General features: G+C 38.5%; 1 protein-coding gene across 3 annotated transcripts in view; it reads right to left on the bottom strand.

Moving 5' to 3' along the window:
• Positions 1-23,480, bottom strand: part of PIKFYVE (phosphoinositide kinase, FYVE-type zinc finger containing) — a 90,791-nt gene that overhangs the window by 7,306 nt on the left and 60,005 nt on the right. For 2 of the 3 annotated variants that reach the window (XM_083354388.1, XM_083354390.1), the window contains 17 exons: positions 23,061-23,232; positions 21,469-21,647; positions 21,122-21,235; positions 20,397-20,505; positions 19,878-20,032; positions 19,395-19,485; positions 17,106-17,166; positions 16,628-16,783; positions 15,314-15,434; positions 13,920-14,015; positions 10,448-10,531; positions 7,437-7,528; positions 5,400-5,564; positions 4,274-4,333; positions 2,112-2,288; positions 1,812-1,915; positions 1,393-1,521 (listed from right to left, as the gene is read on the bottom strand). In XM_083354388.1, the coding sequence (XP_083210514.1) occupies positions 1,393-1,521; positions 1,812-1,915; positions 2,112-2,288; positions 4,274-4,333; positions 5,400-5,564; positions 7,437-7,528; positions 10,448-10,531; positions 13,920-14,015; positions 15,314-15,434; positions 16,628-16,783; positions 17,106-17,166; positions 19,395-19,485; positions 19,878-20,032; positions 20,397-20,505; positions 21,122-21,235; positions 21,469-21,647; positions 23,061-23,232 (2,065 nt within the window). The remainder of the gene's footprint in view (positions 1-1,392; positions 1,522-1,811; positions 1,916-2,111; positions 2,289-4,273; positions 4,334-5,399; positions 5,565-7,436; positions 7,529-10,447; positions 10,532-13,919; positions 14,016-15,313; positions 15,435-16,627; positions 16,784-17,105; positions 17,167-19,394; positions 19,486-19,877; positions 20,033-20,396; positions 20,506-21,121; positions 21,236-21,468; positions 21,648-23,060; positions 23,233-23,480) is intronic. The other variant, XM_083354389.1, reaches the window with a different exon arrangement.

Genomic DNA, 23,480 nt, shown 5'->3' with positions numbered 1-23,480 from the left:
TAATGGGGAGGAGAGGTAGAGATTATAACACCTCTATTCTATTACTTCTCATGGTATTCATAGAATAGAATAGAATAGAATAGAATAGAATAGAATAGAATAGAATAGAATAGAATAGAATAGAATAGAATAGAATAGAATAGAATAGAATAGAATAGAATAGAATCTGGAAGGGACCTTGGAGGTCTTCTAGTACAGCCCCCAGCTCAAGCAGGAGAACCTATGCTGTCTCAGACAGATGATTGTCTAGTCTCTTCTTTAAATTCTCCAGTGATGGAGCGCCCATGATTTCTGAAGGCAGAACATTTCTTGCAGAACATCCCATAGATTTGGGACACTTGCAGTCATCATTTCCATTCCTCTCTGTGTGACGGATTCCAGGGAACAATATTGGCAATCTTGTTATGGAGAATCTCAAAGTAATGCTGTTCAGAGTCTATATGAAGCCACTTGATGTGGTTATTAAAGGATCTGGAGGATATGCTAACCATAGTCAGGGCTATTTCTCTGAATGAGGTGGAGCCTTGCATAATCCAATCTGTCCTTAACTGCGATGGTGGACTGGATGAACTAAAACTAAAATCCAACAAAAGGACTAAAGGTAAGTGGTTCCCAAGTTTAGGAATGAAGAAAATGCTCTAGTGGAGGACTGAAGGAACCCAGTTGCAGCTAATAATATATATATTTTTTAAAAAAACAAGTTTTATTAGTTTTTCAATTTACAACCTATATATTTAGAAAGTATCATGATACCTGGGTAGTCCTCAATTGAGTAACAGTTTTCAATACATAGTTTGGGTTACATTATCATAACATCCTTCTCTATTTCCCTCAACATTCTCCTTCGGGAGAAGGACGGTATACAAATAAAATTATTATTATTATTATTATTATTATTATTATTATTATTATTATTATTATTATTATTATTATTATTATTATTGAATCCCTCATCATTCGAGGAACAGGTGATCTTCATATCTAGGAAGGTTAACTGTCAACTTGCCTTCCTGGTCTGGGAAAGTTTGGCCACAATGATTTATACACTGATAACCTCTAGAATGGATTACCCTAATATATTCTAAGTGGCACTGCCCTTGTAATTGGTTCAAAAACCATTTCAGGATTCCATGCAAAAAGCAGTGGATAAATAACTAAATACCTTTTATATGCTGCACTGAAGTAGGGCATGTCATAATTTCCTACCAAAGCAATTAAACTGGAACAGAATTCCCTGATGGAGATCCATTAAAGAGGAAAACATTGCAGGTAATTCCTCAACATTCTCAATTATAACAAGTTGCTACTGAAATCAATAGTCTTATTAAATCTTCCATAGCAATCCAGAAGAAAAACAACAGTTCCCATTTCTGTAACAAAACACTTATTCACCTGAGCCATTTTTCTTCCATAGAAGAGGTTTTCCATGACCAGCAGATCAAGCTTCTTTTCTGTGTTGTTCTGAGAGTTTTTATAGCCTATTCGATAAACCCCAAGAATCTTGGCCAAAGCTGTGGGTTTCTGAAATAAAGTGTTAATTTATTCATCAGTTGCTGTAGGTTCTACTCTCCAATGCAAATATTTATCTAGATTTAGTAAGAAAGAATACAGACACAAGTTAAAAATATATATAAAGAACTACACAAAGTCAACACTGTCTTCCTTCAAAAGGCATTCTCAGTTGATATTGCTCAAAGGTAAGTCAGTAAATCAGTAAATAAGCTATGTTTATTTGTGTCATATATTTCTATTTAATCCTGATGCTTCCTCTTGGGTTAAAGGCAAGGGACAAAATATTCCACAACTCTTACCTTTTGTTGAACTGCATTAGTAATGTATGTGAAGTAATGCGGGGCAAAGTCGAGAAAGGACTGGACTTCCAGGCGAGGCATTTGTTTCAAGATGAATCGGTCATCTAAAGAAGAAAATATGTTGATCTACTGTTCGAAGACGTAACTGCAATTCCTCCAAACATCATCAGTGAAAACTGTATCACAGAAGGATTTCTCTGACCCATGTTTATCTCTAGTTACTGAGATGTCATCTCAGAGTTGTTCACATGCCATAACAAGGAAGAGCCCAGGTCTATGAGGTATTGAGAAGGTATCTACCTTCAGTCACATAAAAAGCAGCTCCTGATTTCCCTCCTCTTGCCTGCCAAGGCAGCGAGTGAGAGAGAGAATGGATAAAATCTTCTTCACTACTTCCAAGAATCACTTCACGCATTTTATGGAACTCCCCTGCATAGTAAATCCTGCAGTAAAACTTGGCATTAGCATCGGAGAATTCTGCAAAAACAACAAAATAAATATTTTATTTTTTTAATGAATTAAATAAAGGAAGTTCCATTTTCTAAATTAGATGCTTACATTATTTTCCTAACTCAGACTGGAGGATGATCTATGTTGTTCACCAGATCTTTTTGATTTCAGCTGTGCAATAGTAATCTGCAGTATGTGAGTGTATGTATACATACAAAGAGAGAAACAGGAGATTATGGAAATTGGGACTTTCTTCAAGCAAAAGATGTTTTTGATAATAGAGCTATAGACCTGAGGTCCCTTTTATTCATGGAAAAAATGGCTAAGTATGGAGGGGAAAGTATTACTTGTCATAAATAGTCATTTATATTAATTGCAATAAAAAAGTATGAAAAGGAATCTCAATATTTGCAGAACTGAACTTTATGTGCTCATTTCTTTTCTTCTTACTCTACTCCATTTTTTAAAAAAGGTTTTGAAGCAAGAACAATTTCTGTATTCATGTAGCCGCAGCATTTAAACTGTGCTACACAAATTATTTTAACAGTACATGTAATCAATAGAAGAGAATTTCTGTAGCTCGGGGTTGAACTGTTGAGTCCTTGGTGTTCTATTTGCTTGCAGATGCTTCATTATCCAACTAGGGAATATCATCAGTGCGAGTGAGCGTGGGGATTGCTTCCTGTTTATATACAATAGCTTTTCCTGCCTATGTTGGTGGCGGTATAGTTTCTCCTGGTAGCTTCTTGATTAAGGCATTATTTTCCGCCTGGTTATTTGCCTGGTGTTAATATCTGCTTATCTGGGTTGACTGCTAGACTGCTTTTTTTTCTTCCTCCTTAGCTTTTCTCCAAATGGTAGTGTTCTCAAATAGCACAGTGCTGTTTTTCAAATTGTGCACAGCCTTCTCGTGAAATTTCAGAAGGCCTCAGAAACCTTCCAAAGCATCACAAGAACAGAATGCACTAAATAGAGAATGGTGTGTGCTATTTGAAGACCAGCACAGAAGCCTTGGGAAGAAGGCATGGCAAGCCAGCAGCCAGGACACACCTCTAGGAAGAAAGGTTAGGAAGTATGCCAGGTAGATCTGGTTGGGCCTGCAGAATGGTGGGGCTTTGTGCTGTGATGGTCGGCTGTGGTACATGGTTGAGATGTCACTGGTGGAACAAGACCTGAAGTAGTGGCCTAGAGTGTGTGGCTAAGACTACTGAAGGCCCCATGCCTATATTTTAGCCTCAGTGCTGCTGCCGCTGAGGAGTGCCATGGTGTACAGAAGTTAAAAGGGAGTTGAAATGCCCCTGCAGTCATAAGTGTGGATGGACTGACAAGCATCCAAACATCCAGACCACAGGAGTACTTCAACGGCCATAATTTCTACGCCAGTCATAAATACTATTTATTCAGCACCACTGTCATTTCAAAAGATTGCTGAATGAATGGTTGTTAACCAAGGACTATCTGTAATATCTTCTGAAATGGCTGTAAAATGAATTTTATGAGATTGCTTTTTAGTGGCTCATGCAAGTATGCATATGATAGGTCTTCAAATACAGTTCTGAGTTTTGATGATGATGTAACTTGTTAATTGTTACCTTGTTAGTGTACTAGTACCTATAGACTTCTGTTCCATATTGCCTAATATAATCTGTTGCACGCATTTTAAATCACATACGGGCTACATTTCATGAGAATGGAGAGAGATATCAGGAAAGGAGGATCTCAATATTGGAATACTGTATTCAATAGCAAAGCCTGAGCAAAGTTAGTAAATGAAACACTTCAGTATTCTGACTCCTTGTGGTAATAAGAATAAATAGCAGTGACATAATAACTAAAGACATCTTACAGAAAAATTACCTGCTCTGCACACAAAAAATATATACTTCATCTCAATTTCAAGGGTCTGCTGAATTCATCTTGAAATCACACGATCAAGATCACAGTGTGAACCTATAGTTACTGTATAATTTACAAAGGGCTTTGTAGCATGTGTTGTTTTGTTATCTACTTACGAAGTTCAACATGTGGATTTCCAAGCTGCTTCTTTTGTGCATCACTTCCCTCTATTTCATCTGGAAAAAATATGAACAAGAAAAATAGACTAAAGATGCAATCTTTTAGGGCCATTTTTATTAATCTGATGGCTTGACTTGGTTTGTAATTCTGGAAATTTAATTTAACACCTCTAAAAGGCAGCAATTTGGAGAAAGATACTTTACATTGTCAGAAAAATGATCCCAGGTTTCCTTGCTGCTAAACAGAGTGCTTTATCTAGTCTGACAGTTAACTATTTTTGAACTGTTACATTTTTCAGGAGTTGCTAGTTTGGCCAATATTAAAACGTGAAGCAAACTCGATCAGTGCTACTACTCGCCATTCATAAATCCTATCTTCCCCCAATCCCAAAACACATTTATTAAACATGGTAATTAATAAATAAAACTCAGAGCCACAGCAAATTACAATTAATTTTGGAGGCCTTCTGCTATTAAATGAAACTAACATGAAGGAAAAAAAATACTAGAATCTAAAATTATTCTCATTTTATGTGAATTAATCTGCCTAATTTTTCAACTCCATTTTGTGTTTTAAAGCATGAAATATGAGTCAAATCCTGACATTACTGATTCAAATTATGTACTTTTTGCCGACATTTGTAAATCATGGGAAATAGTTTTTAAAGGGACTAGAACTGAAGAGTTTTAAAAATGACTCCAGGTTCCCTTTCTTTCTCTCTTGAGTCTGACACAGCTTCACTAGAGGGGCCTGACATCTTCTACCAGCTTGCTAAGCTATTCTCCTTCTGAAGAGGAGAGCAATTTTTCTTCTCCCTCCCTGCTTGCTTTCCGTGAGAAACAGCGCAGACCAATTATTCAGACTGAAATGGACAGGAAAAAACCAAAAAGGCAATCCAAAATGAAAAAAAGATTGCCACTTATCATTAAAAAGACTTGAAGGTTTTGCTTTTGGAGGCCAATGCGGTCATGTTTATCCCAACCACATAGTCTCCTCTCCTCCCATTAAGTTTTGCTACTATTAATATCATTTTTCAGAAGATGAAAACTTGTGTGCATTTCATTAATCAAGGAATACTGGGTGAGGAAGAGGAAAACAAGATGAAGTTTCTACACTTTTTACCTTGGGTTTCTGCTCCTTGGTTCTCTGCCCCCTCTTTCCCTGTCTGCCCAACTTGGTAGTAGGCACTGTCAGCTCCACGCAAGGTCTCCTTTTTCTGAGAAGATAGATCTGGACTTTTCCCTCCTGTGCCACGGAAGAACGACAGAACTCCATATGGCTTCTTTGCTAAAGACATGAACACAAGAAATATTTGGGGGAGCTCTTTCATCATATGTCATCAAGCCAAGTGATTCCAGCCTAATTACCCGTTGCTCCATATCATTTCATAGCAGCTTGGAGTAATTGTATGGAAGTGTTAGGCAAGAACACTATTTTTCAGAATAAAATTTTACCGAACACCAGTGACCAAAAAACCCACCTATTATCTCAGGTTAATAAACAACACAAAATCTCTGATTTAATTACAAACTATCTAATTGTCCTGGTTTCCATCTTATTTAAATCAAGAAACCATTTTTTTGCTAGTTGAGGAGCCTGATTTGTTCCTGGTACATTGCAGATTAAATGATCAGATAATGGTTCAAATGCATTCATTCAAAAATGTTAAAAAATGAGAAATGAAAAGGTAGCATACATATCTTGTTCACACTTCGACATCATTAAACTACTTTAGGACTGCACAGATCTTTATCATCAAAGTAACAATGAGCAACAGATCCTGTCATTGAACTGTTCCACTTAAACTTACACAATTGATTTGCTACTGTAAACAAAGAAATACTCTCTATTTGGACGGAAAATGCTCCCTAATGCAGCCTTCTCCCAGATAGGCAGAAATATGAAAAGCAAGTCTTATAAAGGGAAGGAGAAAACACTGACTCTGATTTTGCTTGGAGAAATGGCAACCAAGGAGTGATATGTATGCCCTTTGAGGCAATCATTTAAAAGAAGGGTAATATTGGATCAAAGGGCTCCATATACAGCAGAAATTAACTGACAGTAAGAACAGTTTGATAACAGAATTATGTATGAGGAAGGGTGGTGAGGTCCCTTGTTGCAGGACTTCATGCAGAGACTAGAAAGCTATCTCTTGGAGTTGGTCTACTGCTGCTTCTTACTAGTGATTTTGTTGACATACAGATCCTGATTATTCTTATGAGGTAGCACTTAATACATTAAAATTCTTTCTATACATTATTGTCTAATGCAGAGGTCCCCAACCTTTTGGGCACCAGGGACTGGTGCCATGGAGAAAGGTTTTTACGCGGACCGGAGGGGGTGTGGTTTTGAATAGTGCCTGCATCCCGAGGATGGAGCTTTGCTTGTCTGTGCGGCCCACTTGCTGGCGTGCTGCGGACCGGTGCCGGTCCACGGACTGGGGGTTGGGCACCCCTGGTCTAATAGACATGTGTAGGAAGTTATAGGAAGACAAACTCCAAATGAACCAGAAAAACTTCCTAACATTAAAAGCAGGATAGGTTCAAGGTGAGGACAGGATAGGGGAGGATCTGCAGGGGATGCTTTAATTTTGATTCCTGAACTGAGCCAGTAAAGAACAGTTTTTCTAAGAATGCATTAAAATACTAGTAGCATATCTTTAAAGGAAAAAGTGAATTAATCATAGCAGGGGGCAGTATCTAGCCAACCTGACTGATCTAAAAAAAACCTAAGCAAAACTGGATCTGATTAATACTTATATGGAAGATCAACAGACAACCAAGAGTGTAGATTAGGCTGGGAAGTTGGAAAGACCTCCTAAAAGAAGGCAACAGTAAAGATATTTTAGCAAACAGAAAAAAGATGTCAAGTTCAATTCAAAGGCTTCATTCCTATGTGATGAAATGCAGTTTTAGCACAAACTGTGAGATTAATGAATCAATAGGCCTCACTGATTTTATTAAATGATCTTATTAAATTTATCGAAACAATATTTCCATAAGATTTGTTGTGGGGTTAGAACAGAACTTTAGATAAATTTGAGAACAATATACTGAAGTTTTCAGGATCTGATTTTCCTTATTTGAACAAGTTGTTTTCAAGTCCTGCAGTAAGATAGATAAAAGGATACAAACACCCACAAAACCTTAAATTTCTTACATTGTTCAGCTTCAGTTGTTTGGCTTGCCTGCCCCACATTCGTTTCAGGTAGTCGGACTGGGCTGTTGGTCTTCACTCTGCTCTCAGCCATACTGGAAATCAAAAATAGGTTTTTGGCTACAATTTACTTAAAATCCACTTGATGCAAATGTGATTGCACCAAATACAGAAGCCTAAATTTTGCAGAAGTACCACCCTACATACATATGGGTCATATTTAATTTAGTGAACATAAAAACAACTTTGCTGAATTAGAAAATGGCTGTCAAAACTAGCATACTTTCCCCAACATATGCATTCCTAAAACCCACAAAACGGGAAAATTTGCTCCCAAGGATGTTGTCTTTGAGAATGAATGCTATCAAAATGCCACTTCTGAAACTCAGGTTTCATTTGGCTAATAAATAGCTGTCAACAAATCTACAGATAGGCTTCCAGGATCTGATATAATGACATTAGTCTGAACCTGTCATACCTAAAGATGAAGCAGGCATATAAGCAGGGTGGGCAAAAGCCAGGAAACCTGTCTATGGAGTCATCTTATTAAGGAAACAAAGGAAAACATGTCACAAAAACCACACCATGTGCTAAAGCCCACCAAAAGAAGGCCTTAGCATATGGAACCCCTGCCCAAGTCCTATCAGTGTAGTAGATCTGTAAATCAATATGGCAAGAGAAGGTGCCAGTCTTATGGATCAACAAAGCAAGGACTTTGGACCCAAACTTGGCAGCTTCCGTCCCTCTGGCTAATACCTGGCAGCCTAGTTGAGAATGTACAGGGAGTGCAGAATTATTAGGCAAATGAGTATTTTGACCACATCATCCTCTTTATGCATGTTGTCTTACTCCAAGCTGTATAGGCTCGAAAGCCTACTACCAATTAAGCATATTAGGTGATGTGCATCTCTGTAATGAGAAGGGGTGTGGTCTAATGACATCAACACCCTGTATCAGGTGTGCATAATTATTAGGCAACTTCCTTTCCTTTGGCAAAATGGGTCAAAAGAAGGACTTGACAGGCTCAGAAAAGTCAAAAATAGTGAGATATCTTGCAGAAGGATGCAGCACTCTTAAAATTGCAAAGCTTCTGAAGCGTGATCATCGAACAATCAAGCGTTTCATTCAAAATAGTCAACAGGGTCGCAAGAAGCGTGTGGAGAAACCAAGGCGCAAAATAACTGCCCATGAACTGAGAAAAGTCAAGCGTGCAGCTGCCAAGATGCCACTTGCCACCAGTTTGGCCATATTTCAGAGCTGCAACATCACTGGAGTGCCCAAAAGCACAAGGTGTGCAATACTCAGAGACATGGCCAAGGTAAGAAAGGCTGAAAGACGACCACCACTGAACAAGACACACAAGCTGAAACGTCAAGACTGGGCCAAGAAATATCTCAAGGCTGATTTTTCTAAGGTTTTATGGACTGATGAAATGAGAGTGAGTCTTGATGGGCCAGATGGATGGGCCCGTGGCTAGATTGGTAAAGGGCAGAGAGCTCCAGTCCGACTCAGACGCCAGCAAGGTGGAGGTGGAGTACTGGTTTGGGCTGGTATCATCAAAGATGAGCTTGTGGGGCCTTTTCGGGTTGAGGATGGAGTCAAGCTCAACTCCCAGTCCTACTGCCAGTTTCTGGAAGACACCTTCTTCAAGCAGTGGTACAGGAAGAAGTCTGCATCCTTCAAGAAAAACATGATTTTCATGCAGGACAATGCTCCATCACACGCGTCCAAGTACTCCACAGCGTGGCTGGCAAGAAAGGGTATAAAAGAAGGAAATCTAATAACATGGCCTCCTTGTTCACCTGATCTGAACCCCATTGAGAACCTGTGGTCCATCATCAAATGTGAGATTTACAAGGAGGGAAAACAGTACACCTCTCTGAACAGTGTCTGGGAGGCTGTGGTTGCTGCTGCACGCAATGTTGATGGTGAACAGATCAAAACACTGACAGAATCCATGGATGGCAGGCTTTTGAGTGTCCTTGCAAAGAAAGGTGGCTATATTGGTCACTGATTTGTTTTTGTTATGTTTTTGAATGTCAGAAATGTATATTTGTGAATGTTGAGATGTTATATTGGTTTCACTGGTAAAAATAAATAATTGAAATGGGTATATATTTGTTTTTTGTTAAGTTGCCTAATAATTATGCACAGTAATAGTCACCTGCACACACAGATATCCCCCTAAAATAGCTATAACTAAAAACAAACTAAAAACTACTTCCAAAAATATTCAGCTTTGATATTAATGAGTTTTTTGGGTTCATTGAGAACATGGTTGTTGTTCAATAATAAAATTAATCCTCAAAAATACAACTTGCCTAATAATTCTGCACTCCCTGTAAGTAAGTGTGGATAAGTGTGTAATGGGATAAGTCTGTGGATGGGTGAGAAAGAGCAAATGTACATTGTACATAAAATGTATATAAAATGTTGCTGTTACTTAAAATTCACTGGGTCTCCATGTATTGCAAATAATTCAATGTTTGGTAGAAAGTGTTTTGAGCATGGCTGTGAGCAAGTTGAGTGAGTGATCGTAGGTTGAACTCATGAGTGTAACGATCCAAAGCTTCATATAGTAAATTTCCTGGAAAATCCCAGAAGCTAAAGCTATACTGAACATATAAACGGAATGCTGGATTTTGCAGACAGCATAATTTTATATAATACAATATCAAGAGAAAATGTTAGTAAGAATATAGATCAGCCTTTTTTAACCCAATGCCTTTCCAGATATGCTGGGATTCAACTCCCAGAATTTCCAGTCAAATTCAAAGGATGGCTGAATATTCTATAATTTAAAGTGTTCTTGAAATCCCCAGTTTGTGTATTTCAGGTGTGTCACTTGTTGACAAAAGAGAATGAATGGATCAAATAGAACATGCTGTTGAAGACTTAAAGGAGCAACTGAAAATGGGCCTCTGCTAGCAATTATCAAGGCTACAGGAGGACCTGAATTATTCTTATGAGCCCTAATTGAATGTACAACTAAGACAGAGAAATGAGTTTGTCACCTGTTTGATTGAAATCCTTCTTCAATACTGCTCTTCAAATACAATTTTGATAATTCATCTAAGGCATTTTTGTATTCCTTGCAACTGAAAATAAACAAATACAGGTTTTATTCAAGTGGCTCAATTCTATAGTTTAAAGTATGAACGGGCATCATGCAAACAGATAATTAAGATGTTATTGGGAAGATAAACTTGTTTCTTGGTTGTACTACTTTAGACTTCCAGAGGTAATTCTCATGTGGGATATTCCTGCACCTGAGAACATTCAGAGGGCATTTTGACACAGCTGTATTTTTGTAATGCAAATTCTCAAGCAATTATTTCTGCTTACCTGTGTTTTCCCTGCTCTGGGAAGGCTGCAGGATGATGAAAAAAAGGGCATCAAGTTGGTCAATGAGGGTGGGGGGTGGGGAATGGATACTCTAGCCTTCCCAATGACTGTAGAGCAGTGATGACAAAGCTACCTGTCCGATCATTCCAAAAGATCTAGAGTAGTGATGACGAACCTTTTAGAGACCGAGTGCCCAAACTGCAACCCAAACCCCACTTATTTATCATCGGGTGCCAGATGGGCGTGGCCCACTGGATGGGTGTGGCCTACTGGGTATGTGTGGCTGGCATGGGTGTGGCCTATTGGGTGTGTGTCAGGGGCACTTGTGTGGACCTGGGTAGGACTGGGGCGGATCTGAGGGTCTCCAGTGGAGGGGGGATGGGACCAGGGTGAGCGCTGGAGCATGGTCCACTGCAGGAGTCTCACTGAGCATCAGGCCATGCAGGGGGGCCCTGGACGGTGACACTGACTGCCCAGAGCCATTGGCATCGAAGGTCAAGCGCCCAGCCTGGCCCTTGAGCTCTTACAGCACCAGGACCCCACAGCCCTGCCTAGCCTAGCTGCACTTCCCTGAGCGGGTACCCAGCTGCATTTACCTCCTCCTCAAGGCTACTGCTTCTGTGCTCACTCTTCTTAGCCAGGTTGCTCATGGTGGGTGCAGAAGGGCAAATTGCATGGGTCATAGGGAGACCCACTCCCTCTCCATGCGAGGAGACCTAGCTTTGTAACCAAAGCATCCTCAGCAATAGGATGGGAGACCACCAGGGCATTTGCCATCTCCTGTGTGTGCACTGAGAGGGTGCCCAGCCGGGTTGGGGTGGGCCAGGGCTGGGAAGAGCGGTCCCTTGCCATTTCTGGGACAGCCCGGGGGGGGCAAATTTGGGCCTGGCCTGGCCCCGGCCTGCAGGCCTTGTGTTTGACATGTCTGAGCTACAGCTCTGATAGCTCTGTAGGCACCTGCTGCTTTGGTGGCTCTGTAGCCACCAAAGTAGCAGGTGGAGCGCTGGAGGCTCAGAGAGGGAGGGCACTGGTGGGTAGTCAGGCCATTGGCAAGAGCAACGTGTCTGAGCAGAAAGCGGCCCCGGAACAAGTGGGGCAGGTAAGGAAAGAAATCTTTGCTCCCCCCAGAAATTGCCTATCTTTCCTTACCTGACTCCCAGCCCCGTGCCATTTCTTTTTTGTGATCCGCCGCTGCTGCCACGTGCAAAGAAACAAAGGGGTTTTTTTGGGGGGGGGATCAGTCAATCAATTTCAACTTCTCGTGAAAGGTCGCGAAGTTGGAATTGATTGACTGACCTTTTTTTCCCCCAAAAAAAACTTAAGTTCTCACGAGAAGTTAGAAAGTCTGATGGGACTTTTTTTTTTTACCAATAGTCCCACAAACACGCAGTGAAGGCTGAGAAGTGAATGGAGAAACGTAATGCAGCTGAAAGGCAGGTTAGTAAAAAACCGCTTGGGGGAGGCGAGGGCATCTGGGCGGGGACAGGCATGGCAACCTTACCCTGCGTGGCTTCAGCAGGTGTCTGGCAGAGGAAGGGAAGCAACTGGTCTACCACCATGCTAGCGCTGCCGCGTTGCTTCTCCACCCCATGCACAGGCCCCGCCCCAACCCTCGCAGAGCACCCTGCTCCCGCTGCTCCGCTCCACCCCCATGTGGCACCTTCTTTCCAACTCCAACGCGTCACTTCCTCCGCTGCTGTGGGACTAAAAATAAAGTTCAATCAATCAATTCCAACTTTGCGAAATCTTTTTTTTCCTGCAAGAAATTGAAATTGATTGATTGAACTTTTTTTTTTTGCACCTGGAGGTGGAGGCCTAAAACAAAAAGGTTTTATAAAACCATCTTAAAAAGCCACTTGCCCGGGGAGATTTGGGTGCAGGTTGCTCATGGACAGGACTGAAGGCCTAGGACTGGTGTGACAATGTGCATGCCCACAGAGAGGGCTCTGCGTGCCACCTGTGGCACAAGTGCCATAGGTTCACCACCACGGACCTAGAAGATGGTGCAAGGAGCCATCAGCCTTTTAGCAAATGAAATTTTATTTAAGGAAACGACCCAGTCAGGTAACATTAATCTAATCTGACATCTATACCATGCAGCATTTAAACTGACCCACCAGAAGGAAACAGTTAATTTTGGGTACTAAGAAAGTTAGTAGGGATCGTGTTATAAAGCACTGAAATATAATAGCAAATAGATCCAAGAAGCAGCAGATCCTATTTCCAGGCTATGCAGGTTTTATTTATTTATTTTATTATACCCTATTCTTCATACAAACTATCTCAAAGTCAGATACAAATGGAATAAAATGTTCAACTGGAGCATACAATATTTGTATGCTAATGAACACAATATATCCTTGCCTCACTGAGAACAATCAAATGCTTTATCCTTTATTCCCTGAAGGCAAACTTACTAAAATTTCCATAAAACATATCATATTAAAATATAGAAAACCAGTCAGCTCTAAGAAAATAGTTAAGGTTGTATGAAAAGTGCTCAACCTTGATTAAACATCAAAGGAAAGAACTGTGTGAACTTCAGTGGCCAAATTGCCCCGCTCCCCCGTCAAAAGGTAATGCTTTAAAACAGGGATGTCAAACTCAATTTCATTGAGGGCTGCATCAGCATTGCGGTTGCCCTCAGGGGGCCGGGTGGGCGTGGCCTACTGGGTGGGCGTGGCTAGAGTGCGTATGGCCTACTGGGTGGGCATGGCCAGCCATACATCGTTCGAATCAAGGATGCCTATGGGGGCTTGGGCAGGAGTGGGACAGATCTGAGGGTCTCTGGTAGAAGGAGGGTCTCTGGGCCCGGGCCAAGGCAGTGGGGGCCGTTCCCTCACTGTTTCCAGGATGGCTTCACGGACCACATGAAGCCACTTCATGGGCCGGATCCAGGCCCCGGGCCTTGTATTTGACATGTCTGCTTTAAAAGGAGGTCACAGAGGGTAGAAGCAGCAGTCAATTAAACAAGGATGAATCAAATGAGTTAACACTGTGCTTTAAAAACCCAAAAGCAAGCAAAGAATTTATTTTTCTGAATGTGGAAGAAGAAATGTATTGGGCTTCTACTCCCATAATCCCCAACAAGAAACCACTGGGCTGAAAGACTTCTACGATCAAAGCAGGAAATCAACATACCTGAGAGCAAAGGCAATGATGGAGCTTGGTTCCTTTTCACAGACAGCAATAGGAACTCGTTCGTGCTCATACATTAAGTAATGCTTGTCAGGCTCACTACATTAAGGACACAAAAATTACAAGTCATTTATTTACAACAAGCAGGTCTGCATCACAGATTTCTCAAATGAAAAAAAAACACCTTTGAATTTAAAATAATTCCTCCCTGCCCCCAAATAGAAAATTAAACAGAAGAACCTCATTGGCCTCTTTTATTATTCTTAAAATTAAATTATTGGGTGAAGGAGAAATCTAGAGCTCCTTCCAGGTGAATACAGCAATAAAGCAAATTGGGGTAGCCTTTATGGCTTTTATTGTTTTGTCCAAGTATAAAATATAAAAGAAAATGGAAATAGGAAATTAGGGGAAGGAAAAAGAGAGGGGGAGAGAAAACATGGGGTACAAAGGAAAAAAAGAAAAAAAGCACTGACTCCTGACTCTTTTTAGCACAGTAGAAAAACATTACAGCCTCAACTTTATACTTTCACACATTAATAAATACTAGTAATTTCCATAACAACAAATCTATCTAATCAGCAAAACCAAAGTCAAAATTTCATTTTTTTTATCACAAGCACAAAATCCCTGAAGAGATTACCAAAAATATATATAAATATATTCTCCTCTTTGAATAAAGCAATCAATTTAACCATTTCTGCTTTTTCTTCCTTGCTGTGGAAATAATATATATTTCTGTTCAATAGTCTTTATAGACTATCATCCTTTATATTAACAAAATTCACTGTAATCTTTCAGATTCTTTAACCTTAAAGGGAGAAAAATACTAAACTAAACTTTTCTTTAAAAACATTTCTAAGATCAAAAAGTTTAATACATTTTTTAAAACTTCCTCTTAACATACATAAAGTTCACTTTCAGTCAGACCAATAAAATTCCAGCTAACTCCAACTAACACATAAAATAACTTTTAATTTGGCTAGAACATTAGCTATAATATTTGGATAAAATTGTTGTTCTGTCTTTTACTTCCCGATGCTAATGTTTCATTGAAAGGACCATTCCAAATTAGCATAACAATCCAAAGAAGAATATCACAAACAAAAATGCAAGTAGTACAGCCAGTTAACAAATCCCCAGCTCTTCTTCTTAAACTAATATTAAGGATCCGGTGGGGCTAGTAGATAATTAGCAAAAGACAAAGGTTAAAGCTATCTCATTCTATATTAACTATTACTCCACAGAAATATATTACACCTTATACAATCCAATGGATTAAATATTACTGTCTTTTCACCTGGCAACAGGCATTTCAACCAAGGAACAATATGAACAAAACAAACACAAAAAAACCATTATACAGAAATCGTTTTCCTTCCAAGCTTGATTGTACTTACAAGGGGGATGGAATCGGATTGTAGCTATTTCCAGGTAACAGATTTGCTAGAATAGCCTTCATGGTAGATTTTTCTTTCACCTGACTATCCATAGAGCCTACCAAATGCCCATCAAACACATCTGGAATAAAAAAGGAAGATACAACTTTAAATATTGCTAGAGCTCCAAGATTTCTTTAAAATGCTCATTCCTGGGATATTACAGAGATAAATTTGTTGTCTCAAACTGATGATTTCAATAATTTTAAAATATACTGTTGCTTTTGGAAAATGGTTAACAACGTCGCTATGAACTTTTATCACACTTTTATCAATTATTATCTATAATAATAATAACAACATATGTTAAACTCTGAAACAAAAGGTTCATAAATCAGACCCTTTATAGTTCTGAGAAAAACAAGGCCACACTTATAGAACATAGTCATTGCAAAAGGACAGTCTGTAAAATCTATCTCTTTTTCTGTATTCAGAACCCTACAAAGGTTTACAAATTCTGTAATGGGCAACATAACTTGAACATAACAGTTGGGGAATTCTGTTCCATCTGGCCTAATCAGAAATTTCTAGTCCCAAATGAAAAGGTAATGAAAGCTAGTCTGGTGCAGTAGTTAGGATGCTGGGCTAGAAACCTGGAGGTCCAGAGTTCTCATTCTCCTTTAAGTCCAAAAGCTGGATGGATGAATTTAGGCCAGTCATTGTTTCTCAGTCCAACTCACATCACAGAACAGTGGTGGTAGTTGTAATAGGAAAAATAGGAGACAGGATCATTATGTACACTGCATTGCAATGTATAAAATAAAGATGTGCTAACAATAATAATATCAAGCTTTTATTTATCAAAATCACAGTGGCAAAGTTCTGAAGAGCTCTTGATTTCTTCATAGTCTCTTCATTTTAATTATAAATTCAATATCGATAGATAATTCAAAAAGCAACCTTTTGCTGAAATAGTGCATGAACCTCGCTGTATTATCATTATAGCATTCAGGGCTCACTGTACTTCTGAAAGCAACCCTGTCATTAGAGTCTGTAGTTCTATGCTCTTTAGAGCAAATGAAGGGACCAAGACAAGAGAAACTTTCCCAAGGTTACCCAGTAAGTTCAGTAGAAAAATTAATGTGATCTTTTCTTTTTGGAGCCAAACCACTTCATATGTATTTTGAACAACATACACACATGAAATTTCTTATGTCATTCTAGCCAAATAGTTTTGAAAGTAGCAAGTATAATAAGATGTAAAGTAAACCAGATGTCCAAGGCAGCCTACAGCTGCACAGAAGCAGAAGTAAAGAGAGAAAGACCCCCCCATACCTTCTGAGCTGCCACCTGCATCTGGATCAGAGAGAACATTGGCAAAGGTTGACCCTCCTGTCAACTGGTCAGATACAACCTCTGGAGGAGTAGGAAGCTGGAGTAGAGAAGAACTGGTAGAACTCTGGCTGGACAAAGTAGTCAAGAAACGATCTTCTGTGGAGGAAATATACAGACAACAGAGCATTCTTAGAATGCCTTTCAAGTAAGGTATGTGTGTTTTAAGCAACCACCAAAAAGGTTTTAGCACAGATTGAAAAAAAGTAAACCGATAATAGGACAAGCATTCTTTAGCATTTATACTCTATGAAGAACCAGGCCAGAGTTTTTTTTTCCTAATTTTTCAAATATTTCAATGTAAATATTAATGTTAGACTTTCTTAAGCTGCGAGTTCTATATAGAAAATAGAAAAGCTGCAAACACGCAAAGATCCAAGCTAAACATACAAAGACAAGTCTTCTGAAATATGCAGCATACCTTTCTCACCATTCTGAAGTGCTGGAGAAACATTGCGAGGAGATGCATCCATTGAACTGATCTGTAGAACAAAGAGTTATTTCTTTCATATTGAGAATTTTTCTTTCAAATCAATACCATTGTCAATGCTGCTAACATTGGATGTTCCTGCTCTGACAACTGATGAAAATGCAGCCATTTTCTCTTCTGCTTTAACATGCTTTTTCCTGCTGTTAGAAATCAGGTGCAGCAGGGGGAGTTTGGGATGTAAGCTCAGCTAGCCATATTAATAAGCTGCTGTGGGAACCCAAGGACAAGCTGATAACGTTTTGGCAGGCTGAAGAGCTGAGGAGAAAGCCCATACTTTAAGCTTATTGGGGAATGTGATTTATGACAGTTTATTGGGGGTGGGAATTGTACTTTATTACTTTGTATCCAGGGGAAGGGAATTTAGTTTTTGGGTTCAACTATGTAGTGCCGATACTTTGTTTCCCAACTAAATGTTCTTTAAGGAACAATTTTGCCTCAAAGTTCTTTTGATGTGTTTCATCTATCGGAACCATGACAACCATTTTGCTAAAAAACAAACCAGTCCTTCTCAATGCACACAAACATGAAAACATATAATCTCCTGAAAGAGAGAAATGGGCAGAAACACAAAGCTTTTCTACTTGGTGTTTCTCTAGAACAAATGAAGCACCCTTCATTTTAAGAAATATAATTGGATATTCATCTCCATTCAATGAAAAAGTACAACAGTTGTCAGAAAAACCATGGCACTGTAATATTGTGACCTATAATGAGATCTGTGATTCATCTAAGTTGTTAATACATTGAGCCAACTTTTACTACCATTCTTTAAAAATATGTAGAGCTTCTACTTCCTTTAGCAGCAGTGACTTCATACATTTCCTACACTGGTTGATCAATTCTGCGTATCAAACTGGCAATGTTTTGGCCCTTTATTTTTTACAGGATTGCTTCAAATCAATTACATTTTTGAACTGTTATGCATGCTTGTGCTTCAGATCATGCTGCAATATTTCACTTGATTCTAGTATTCTAGTATTTCAAAACAAACTTTCTTTTGCTTCAGCTATTCTATTGCAGACATATTTGAAGCTAGCATAGCTAACACATTGGATAACACGTGTCTGTTTAAACATCAAGTTAGACTAACAATATCCTGTAGAATTTCCTAGTAGAATCTAGAATTCATTATTACCTCAATGAGCCAAACCTTTGATCTTGAGGTTACAAAGCAATCCCAAACCAAGAAATGCCACTTAGTGCTTAATAGTTTGCATTTTTTTTGTCAGAATGCAACATTTTACTTTTTCCAAATAAAATTTGCCAGAAAATTCCATTTTCATATCATCTGTCCACAGGATACCATTTCTATAGCATCTTGATGAACATGGATATCAGACAATGCAAGAATGGCCTACGAATCATTTTCCACTATTTTAATGTTTTGCAATCTCCTGTAGTATACAATGCCTTGCCTTTGTGATGTTCTTGGAATCAATGAATCAGTGGTGTTTCATTTTCTTCATTTGAAAACTAATTGTGAACTGATGGAGGTCAAAGATTTTGGCAATAGTTTTGTAGTCCTTTTCAGACTCTTATGTCTGCAAAAATCTCTTTTGATCAGGACAAAATTCAACATATCTATGTTATAAAGAGCAAACCCTGACTGTGGAAACCATCTTTTTTTAATAGAGAAAGCCCTCTTAATAGAGAGAGCTATTTCACCAATTAGAATATTTTACTTATTGCCTTCATCACCCTAGGTTTCCACATATTTTCTAATAAACATAGTGAGTTTAGACTCAGTATGTTAATGAAGACATGAACACCATATTGTTTTATATTATTTTAACAATTTATATTAATAGGACTTAGATGACACCATAGATCACAGTATTGTAGAATTACAAATAGTTCTAAAGGATTCTCAAACTTTTTCTTATTCTTGTAGTTTTCTGCAGCAGAAATCCAAATTCACACAGCCACTGCTGCAGTTTGGGAATTTGCAAAAGGCACTGCAGATGTTTCAAAAATTCCTCTTGCATGTAGAGGAGTTCAACAGAACCTAACTTTGTTCTAGATTTACTATGCCAATTTGTGCACTTAGAAACAGGTGCTTTCTGAACTAGTAGTACAGGAATGCACTACAAGAATGTATGCAAATGCCAATATTTAAATAAATAATATTTTATTTGCAAAGAGAAAACAGTATTTCTACTGCTTACTTCTACTTACAGCTGCAGTTTTAAATATATAATTACAGTGATCAAAATCGATTACCTTATTCTCATCACCTTGCCTTAATCTCCCCGGACTTGGTGGCACTGAGGGGCGCTTTCTCCCTTTTTCTTGTTGGAAGAGATCTTGCAGCCTGTAGCACATTTCATATTATTATTCTGATATATCTAATGCCACAAAAATCATATTAGCAAGAACAAAGTTTTTTCTCAGATATGTAAACCATTTAGAGAACAAACCTTATGAAGCCAAACAAGCCTTTTATCTGGAGTTCAGTCATATTTATTAGACTGTTAATTGAAAACCACACTGAACTGACAATATAGTCCTCCTTTTATTCTGTAGTCAATGCATCCTATTCAGAATGTACCGAATGTCTGATAAATGCATACTTTATTACACTATCAGTATTTATTTTTAATAAAGAAATCCAATAATGACTCATAACTGACAATCTATAAGAATAATAACCAGTAGAAAAAACAATCCTTAATTTTCCAATTGAGGAAGTACACCTTTTCTTACCTGTTATTCCATGCTTGCAACATCTCACAGAGACTTTGCTTTTTGGCTATTAAAGATTCAGAAATTGAATGCAGCTGCTGAGGAGTGTCAAGTGAAGAAGAAAGCATCCTTGCTTGGATTTTCTCTATCCAGTTTCTAAATTCCACTTCCTCCATCTATCAAAGAAAAAAAAACTTTTCTCAGATGAAGGTTTTTTCCTATCCTGCACTATCTTCCAGGCGGCTTCCAAACATCAATCAAATATTCATAATTTATTCCTTTAAAAGATACCTATTTCTGCAGAATCCTTAATAAGAATGAAAATCACCTTTTCAGCAACATGGTAACAATTAATGGCTTCTAGTTACATACCTCAGTTTCAACTCAGCTCTGTCCACACTACTTTCCAATTACTGAAAACTGGATTATTCAAAATAATTGTTACCTTGGGGGCATAGCTGCTCTCTTTAGCTTTGTGTGTCCTACACCTTCTGTAATGAACAAGAATTTCAATTCCTATAAACATGTAGTGCATTATACCTCCTTTTGGGCAAAGAGATCTTCCATCTTCTCCTCCCTTGTTTTGCTAAATGTATCTGTTTTCAAAGAAGTCAGGCGCTCATCAACAGCAATATAAACCTGAGAAATCCTGCAACAACAATAGTCATACTGTGAATCCAAACTCGATCTATTCTCCTTAAAAATTTTATCTAATACACTGCAAGTTGCAGTTTTTCGAAGAAACTAACCTAATGGTGTATATTAGGCTGAGAAACACTTAACAAGTATAATTTCCATATTATGTATTTGTTCAACTTATGTTCAGAGGAAACATATGCAGTATCTTAAACCATAAAATAAACAAGAATGCAAAAGATAAGGGCCCAAAAGATTATTACTTTGCTAAGACTGCATATCCCTTTCAACTGATTTGAATGTGTATGTTAATCAGTATCACTAGAAAATTCCAAATTGTAACTTGTTCAGATAAAAGGGAGTTAGTTCTTCAGTTTCTATCCAGAAGTACAGTACAAAGCATTAGAAAAACTCTAGAGAAAACACTGTGAATTTCAGGGGGGAAATACAATGTTATATTTTAGTTTTGACACTGTGAGGTGATCATCATGCTATATCCATTGTCTGCTGCATAGAGTAGCTAAGTGCACAATGCATTACATGTTATCCTTCAACATTGGGGCAATTAAGAAATTATAACACAAATTTCAAATGGGACACACTGGGCTGGGATAGGGATGTAAACCTACTTCTGAGAAAAGTCTTTCAGATCTTGAAGCATGGTAATCTTCAGTGGTACTTGACGTTTGATATAGATCTTAGGATGAGGAACACATACCTCCAGTAACCGTATAGCAGAATAGCTAAGAAGAGTACAAAACACAACGTTGAGATGTAAGGTCTGCAAACATCATGCCATTGAACAGTAAATAGATTTTAATATTAGTGAAATACCACATTTAATTCAGCACCCTTTTAAAATGCTAAAAATATCTATATAATTATTTAAAACCTGTAAAATATATGCAGTGATGATATTGGACAGAAGGTATCTAAAAAGATACATTTTTAAAAAAATGTAATTGAGAGTTTTTACCTGAAAGATGCCACCATCTGATTATAGGAAAAATATTGGTGGTAGTCATGATGTATGGAGTGGCCACATGGTTCAGCATTGGCTCTTCGGGTATATTGGTAGCCATAAAAGCGGAGTTCAAGGTATTTGGCAAAGGACATAGACCACGAATCATTGGAAAGTGGAACCACAGGTGTTACCTAGAAGAGTTATTGTGATTTTATACCCAGGAAAGTCCTGACTTGCCCCCGGATCCACTGAAACCAATTTGATTTTGCATTTCAGTAATTCTTGAATTTGACAAAGGCAAACAAGCATACAGCTTATCTTAAATTTATGCTGGCAGCAATCAAGAAAACATTAGGGTGGGGATGTCATTATATAGAAGTAAGAAATGAAACTATTGACTTAGTCTGTCCTATAGAACCTTTTTAAAGGCAAATAGCTTAAGCCATGGCAAGCTTTCTCACCCACTTGGTAACTCAACAGTCTTCTGCTCATAACAATTACAACTGTTATTCCCCAGAGAGCTCCACTGCATAAGAGCAGCTTTTTCCAAAATGATTCCTTCCAGATAGGCTGGACTTCAAATGAGATTTGGAGCCCAAGCATGACTGGAGAAGACTGCATGGAGGATGCTGTTCTACAGCATAAGGTTTGAGTTGAAAAATTCTTGGACTAAATCTCCTCATTATTTCACTGCTTATTCTGAGATGGGCTATTCTCCCTCCATCTTAGTCCTTCCCTGCCTGTAATCTGGAAATACTAATTAGAAAGACAAAAAAAATCTGGATAGTGCACATTGTACTGGAAACAGCAGAATAGAAGAAAAAGAACTGGAGAAAAATCACAAAATACAAAGACCTGCAATAGAAGTAGAAGGGTTGTGGCAAAGGAAAGCAAAGATAGTACCAATAATAATAGGTGCCTTAGGTACAATCCCAAAACATCTGGACCATCACTTGAATACCATCAGCATTGACAAACTTGCCATCAGTCAATTGCAAAAGACAGCTTTACTTGGAACACCTCATATCCTGCAATGATACCTTTAACACCATCAAAGAACATCTGCCTATCCCAGGTCCTTGGAAAGGACTCAATAGGTGAATAAAAATGTCACATCCAGTCTAAACATCTAACTGATTGTGCAACCAACAATAATAATATTGTCTGTTTTAAGAACTGTTTTAAGGTGATATATGTTTGCATTCAATGAGATCACTGTAGGGGGGGAAAAAAGCACTACTGTTATTATACTCAGATTTTATAACTTCATTTTATTTTCAGATGGAATTTTTTTACATGAAACTTTATGAAATGAAATGTCCTTCAATGTTACTCATAAAATGCTGCAAAATAGGAGGTCTGGGGTTTTGTTTGATTTTAAAAGAGCACATTTTATATATTATGAATAAACCCAGGTTTATTGTAATCATTTGTCCTGTGCAAATCTAGAAATACCCTTTAGAGAATTAATGCTCTAAAAGTGGCATTGTTTGCATTCAAAATAGACTTTTCCTCTCTCCACTATCCTCTATTTGTGCCTCTTCTTGTAAATTTCAAGCATTTGAACTACCTGACTCTACAGAAAGACAGAAATCTCCTCTTACCTGCTTGCAAAGTCTACACCAGGAGTAAGTGAGAATTGTATGCTGATAACCAGGCACTGGAGAATCCAATTCCTTCAATATGATTTGTACACAGCCTTGTCCATGGACAAAGCGACGGATGTGATGTACCATTGGTGTTTCGCAGAACATATTTGGGCACTGATAGGAGGGCCTTCAAGCAATAAAGAATAATTGTGAGCAATTTAGTTCTTTGGGTCTGATGTTCTAGTGCAGACTTGTCAAACTCGCAATGTCATGTGACATTGCACAACGTATCGGGACAGTTTTGCCATTGCCAGCAATGGGGTGGGCGCAGCTTCCGGATGACGTGTCTGGTCCGTGGGCCGGCAATTTGACAGCCCTGTTCTAGTGGGTCTTAAACCATCACATCCTCCATTCACTCATCAGTTCATTCATCAC

The sequence above is a fragment of the Vipera ursinii genome (genome assembly GCF_947247035.1).
Source record: "Vipera ursinii genome assembly, chromosome: 1".
NCBI classification, from domain to species: Eukaryota; Metazoa; Chordata; class Lepidosauria; order Squamata; family Viperidae; genus Vipera; species Vipera ursinii.
The sequence above is the reverse complement of the archived record's forward strand: the minus strand, read 5'-3'. Positions and strand labels throughout refer to the sequence as shown.